The 6,369-nt window shown below is 42.6% G+C and overlaps 1 protein-coding gene across 1 annotated transcript in view; it reads left to right on the forward strand.

Moving 5' to 3' along the window:
- The window catches only part of CCHR7.PART1H3orf84 (chromosome chr7.part1 C3orf84 homolog), a 323,437-nt gene that overhangs the window by 190,787 nt on the left and 126,281 nt on the right, over nt 1-6,369 (forward strand). Inside the window, exon 2 of the mRNA XM_044078716.1 lies at nt 76-189. Within this exon, the coding sequence (XP_043934651.1) occupies nt 76-189 (114 nt within the window). The remainder of the gene's footprint in view (nt 1-75; nt 190-6,369) is intronic.

The following is a 6,369-nucleotide window of genomic DNA, read 5'->3' on the forward strand; positions in this document are numbered from 1 at the left end:
TGATGGATAGAGTTTAGATTAATATTAATAGAATTAAAAAAAGATTTCTTATTTTATGTCTTTTGTATTTTTCAGTTTCCCAGTGGATATCATGGCCACTATTATGGCAAATTCAGGAATGACTTTCTGCAGGAGTATCGAATGCAAGCTAGGCCCCATCCCCCAGATGTATTTATTCAGAGACTCAGGGTAAGTTTGAATGTAGATGTTCTGCATTAAATTCTCTGGTATGTTACATTTTTCATGTAGCATTAAAAATTCTAACTACAAAACATAAATGATGACTCTTGAAGTTAATCCATTGACTCTTACTGTGTGACATGTTTGTTACCTGAAACAGGGAGTCAAAGAAGTTTGGTAACATTTACTGATGATACAAAAAAAAACACATGCCTAGCATGTTAAGGATACCCACGGTAGGGAGATAATGTACACAGTGGGGCATCATTCTGAAAAATGGGCTACTTATAATATTGCATCGACAACTCCTTAAGATAACTAGATTTGCTGCAGTATACCATATCATAACCAGAAACATGAATGTACATATAGTGTCCAGCTGCTGTCTGTCTCTCCCTCATTTAAAATTGTGAACATGCTATCCAGGTAGTCAATTCTATTATACTGATGCTTTCGGCTACTTAACCCTAAAGCTAATCATACTGGACAAAGGTACCAGAATTAAAATTTTCTCAGATAATGTGTTGCTCAGCTGCTTTCTTTATTTATCTATAACTGATGGGTGATCAGAATTACAGAAAATGTATATAGTTTGATTAAAGGGTTAAACATGTAAATGATTGCGGCAAGCCTTCTTTAACCCTTAGCAATGTAAAATTATTAATAGCTACTTGATGCAATAAAGGTAATATATGATATCAATTTCAGTGATGTACATAAAATAGGATTTTATATTTACTAGCTTGTCCAACCAATAAATACACTTGTGAGAAGCTTGGAGTGATATAAATTAAACTAAGAAACCTGGGTTGTGTCATTATTTGTAGCATTAAGAAAACAAGCTGCTAGCATTTCTTGACTAGAACCTCCATGAAGGGCTTGTTCTTTAACTATATTATGCTTTTCACAGGAATCCAGAGTGCATAACTATACTGTACATTCAATACCCAGGAAATGGACTGTACAAGAGATGTGTAACTGTGGTGCAGTGGTGTAGTTGTGCAGCAGTTAACCTTGTTTCCTCACAGCAAGAGGTTCTCTGGTTCAATCCTCATCTGGGGTGCCTTCTGTGTGGATTCTGCATACATGACCTCCCTGCATTTGTGTGGGTTTCCTCTGGGTACTCTGGTTTCCTCCCACATTCCAAAGACTTGTGTTTGGACCGTTTCTCCCTGCAACTCCGCTGAAAATAAGCTCTGTCCTAGTCAGACTTTCCCAGTCAACAAATGTTAAATAAATAAATAAAATAAACTGGATGATAATTATAACACTACATCCTGTTGTCTATTAGCTTTACCCTGCTGAAAAAAATAATTGCTAGAAAAATTCTGTTTTAGTTAAGTAAAACACCATTGCGTAAAACGTCCTTCAGGCTTAAAGTTTACTGTGTTTTCTGTGAGTAGCAAAGGTCTTCATAGCTTTCCTTCATCAAGCAGTAACATTACAGCCTTCCTACATCAGGCAGTACCACCTGCCTCTGCTGATTATATGGGTAACTTTGTGGTCTTTGCAAACTGCAGGAGAGAAGATTACCCCTTGGTTGTGCGCATAGCGCAGCGCCAGTTAAACAAGGTTAAACTTCTTCTGGCTCCACTAGGTGTGCTCTTCAAATTTTCCCTTAAGGAAGCTCTACTCTTAGTATAATCAGACTACTCACTATATTATAAGACTAGCACTTGTTCTCAATACTCCTCTACTAAGTAAGCACTCTCGTACTAAGTAAAGCACTACATCTACTTACCACCCCTGTGAATATCCACTTCCCTTAAAGGTACAGCACTCCCTTATACTGTTCTAGCATGTCGAGTGGTAGATTACTGGCGTCCTCTCCCGTTCAGCTGGTCAATCTGGGTATCTTGAGACAATGCTACAATTGTCTCATGTACACAGACAACCCTCTCCTCCTCCCAACAAACACAAATACATGTGAGAGATGCAACTATATAGCCAAACCGGAGGCTGAACTCTCTCAACTCAGGGCTGGCATGACCAGACAGGAGGAGATGGTAACCACACACCCAACAATCCCAGTCCCACATAGACCTACCACAACTGCAAACCAAACACATAAAAACACAAAGACATACTCGGAGGCTCTAATAAAAAACTTACCAAAACAACAGAGGCTCCCAAAGCAGACATCCAAAAATCCACCACCTCAAAACAAAACGCATGCAACACATACTTCAATAAATCAGTGTGTCAACCAATCACAGCCCTTAAGGCCAAACACCTTGCCTGATACACTAGTAATAGGTGACTCTATAGTCAGACACACTGATGTCCCGCTGACCAGGCTGAACAAGGAGAGGGTGACCGTGAGCTGTCTATCAGGAGCTAGGATCCGCCACATAACACACGCACTCAAGTCACTCCAAAGCAAGTACAAATATGACTCCATCATTGTCCATGCTGGTGTGAATGACCTGAGACGTACCTCCCTGGACTACATGAAAAGAGACATAGAGGAGCTCTCCGATTATGTAGCCCAGGCTGGTATGACCCTGACCCTGAGCAGCATCTTGCCCTCACCAAGAATGATACCACAATACAAAGACAAGATGATCAGCTTTAATAATTGGCTCAAGTACTGGTGTCATTCTAAGGGGATCCAATGTCTGTCTGCCTGGGATGACATGTTGGACAAGCCACGCTGCTTCGCAAGGGATGGCTTACACCTGTCACCACTGGGCTTCCGGATATTGGCTAAGGCTCTTGCCACCCCCATAGTGCCTTTTTTAGGCAAGGCTCAAAAGACAAACCCACCTCCTTAGAAAACAAAAATGGAAAAAAACTAAGGGTAATGGTGCTCAACGCCAGAAGTCTAAATCTCAAGATGCAGGCACTTGATGCACTCCTCAGCATGGAGAACATCGACGTCTGTGCAGTAACTGAAACCTGGTTCAAGGCTCCTGAGAGCACCCCAGCGCTGCCAGGCTATACCTCGTATCATGCTTTTCGGCCCCAAAACCCGGGCCGAACCAGAAAGGGTGGGGGAGTGTCCATATTCATCAAGGACACCCACACCTCCAGGTTAGTAGCAACACATGAAGCATCAGAGACCATACAGGTGCAACTAACCATAGGCAAAACTGCTATACAACTGGTAGCATGTTACAGACCACCCTCCCAATCTCAAGAACCCCACTCAGCCTTCCTGAAGACATTGGAGGATATGAATGTATCACAAAATACCATCATACTGGGAGACTTCAACTACCCAAACATAGATTGGGTACATTATTCTATCCCTAATATCCTAGCCCAAAGGTTCCTGGAATTCATAAATTCAAATGCACTGGAACAACTAGTCACCTCTCCCACTAGGGAGATAATATACTAGACCTGATCATCACAAACATGGGGACAAAATGCTCCACACCGGAAGTATACCCCTCACTAGTGAGATCTGACCACAAACTAATCACCCTGGATATACATATCCCACCTCCACCCCCAGCACAAAAGACCACAGTGAAAAACTTCTCAAAAGCAGACTTCACTCTTCTTAAGACTGAGATGGTATCCTTTAAGCCCACTGTGCCAGTGGATACCACATCCCACAATGCTGAATCCTTCACAAATGCTTTCTATGGACATCTCCAAGCATGCATGGATCATGCAATCCCAAATAAATCCAAGTCCCTCTCCACCAAAGGTAAGCATCCTGTCTGGTGGACCTCAGCCATAAACAAATTGTATAACAAAGAAGGAAGCTACTGCACGTCAGAGCAAAATCCCATGAAGGGAAGACATCTCTGATCAACATTAGCAGAAAACTACGTTCTCTCATAAAAACATCCAAGGCCAACTTTGAGAGAAAAATCGCTAAGGACACTAAAGATAACCACAAAGCCTTCTTCAGCTATGTTAGAAACCTGGGCAGAAACCCTCAGATATGCTCAGAGTTGGTTCACAACAACAAAAAATACACTGAACCCACAGATATTGCCAACATTCTGTCTGACAGGTTCAGTACAAATTTCTCCCCTCCCTCACCCCCAAAAGAAGAAATACTTATCCCAGCTGGATGTAATCTCCCTGTCATCTCAGATGTCCAAGTGAGAACCGCCCTAAACAAAGCAAAAAACACAGCATCAATGGGACCTGACGGTATCCCGGGTTGCGTGTTACATGAACTCCAAGAGGAGCTAAACCCACACATAAAAATGCTATTTAACCTTAGCCTTACTTTGGGATATGTACCTGAACACTGGCGTACAGCAACAGTGGTCCCACTCCACAAGGGGGGTGCCTCTACAGTCCCTGGAAACTACCGCCCCATAAGCTTAACCAGCCTGGTCTGCAAAGCTATGGAAAGAATCATTATGGAACTCATAAACAGAGACACAGGGGACCTACAGACTCTTGACCCCACCCAGTTCGATTTTGTAAAGGGCAGATCCTGCCTTTTAAACCTGGTTGACTTTTTCGAAACAGTCACTAGAGCCATTGATGAGGGCAAAGCAGTCCATACAGCATACCTGGACTTGGCTAAGGCCTTCGACACAATACCCCACTCAGGCATCATAGATAAGCTCAACAGCTTAAAAGTAAACCCTTATGTCACTAGATGGGTTGCAAACTGGCTAAAGGACAGAACCCTTAAAGTTAAAATCGCTGGAGCAATGTCAGACTCAAAGCCAGTCACAAGTGGTGTCCCACAGGGATCTGTCCTGGGACCCCTGTTGTTCGGCATTTATTTCTCAGATGTTAAAGCAAACATGGGAGGTCTGTGGCTGACAAAGTTCGCAGATGACTCCAAACTAGGCACCATAGTCGATACACCAGCAGACACATACATCCTACAAAAAGGCCTCACAGAAACAGACAACTGGTGCTGGAGTCACGACCTTAAACTAAATGCCAAAAAATGTATAGTCATCCCCTTTGGGAAAAACAAAGTACCCACAAATTATCACATAGACAGCAACCCACTGAGTACGGAAAAAGTAATCAGAGACCTAGGGACCCAAGTCAACAGCGACCTCTCATTTGACGCCCACGTTGCCAAAGTGATTAGAAAAACATTCTACCTTGCACACCTCATCATGAAGGGATTCACATCCAGATCCAAGGATGTCATTGTACCCCTATATTCCTCCCTCATCAGACCCATAATTGAGTACAATGCCCCATTTGGTATGTACCTCACCCGGCATTTGCAACAGCTGGAGAGACCACAAAAGTACCTCACCAAGAGGATCAAGGGTCTCCAACATATGTCCTATTCTGCCAGACTAAAGAAACTTCAGCTCTATTCAGTAGCATACCACCTGCTCAGAGGTGATCTCTGCCTGATGTACAAGGCCATGTCCAATCAGGATCTGATGGACATGCTCCACCTCAAAAATCCAAATCCATCAGGACCACGAGAGCTAAAGACTTAAACCTCGGCACAAGTATGAATAGGACATGCTGGAGGGATAGATTCATAACCCAGAGGCTTCCCATGCTTTGGAACAAGATCCCAGTTCATATAAGGCAGAGCCCCTCACTGACTCTCTTCAAGAGAAATCTTGATGAGTGGATGGGAGATCGTAAGTTTACCCCAGGGGTCACATCTGTGTCACTGCTAGACAGGGGCACAGTAAACTAATTCTATTATATAAGGGGACCTTCATTGTGTCACTACTAGACAGAGGCACAGTATTCTAAATTTATTCTGTACATTTTTGTACCATTTCATGGGGTGGCAAAAGCCACATCACTATGGCTAGGCTTACAAATGCCCCAGGGCAGATAGCCTAGTACTATACTATGAAACTATGAAACTATGTTTGATTTACAGAACCAACAATGCACTAGCAAACTGACCTGCTGACAGCTACACAGACATTATCTCAGATCTCATATGACCCTGATTGAAGTGTTTTTAAAGTCTTGGTGTAAAATAGTATTTATTTTAATGAAACTGCAGTTTACTTATCATGGTATTTAGGATTTCCTTGTTTCTAGGAGCCGAGAAATGCTGGTACAGGATACAGCATTCACAGTTGGTCTATTGCAGTGGTTAGTACTGTTACCTCATTCCACTTCGTTCTGAAGTCTGGTTCTCAGCTGAAGTGCCTTTGTTGTGGTGTATACATGTCCTATCTGTCCCCATGCTGGTTTCTATAGGTTGTTCTTCCACATAACAAAGACATGACATAAGTGATCTGCTGATACTCTAAATTGTTAGTAGGTATA

This window comes from Protopterus annectens, chromosome 7.part1, assembly GCF_019279795.1.
Source record: "Protopterus annectens isolate FY-2018-M chromosome 7.part1, PAN1.0, whole genome shotgun sequence".
Taxonomy (NCBI): Eukaryota; Metazoa; Chordata; order Ceratodontiformes; family Protopteridae; genus Protopterus; species Protopterus annectens.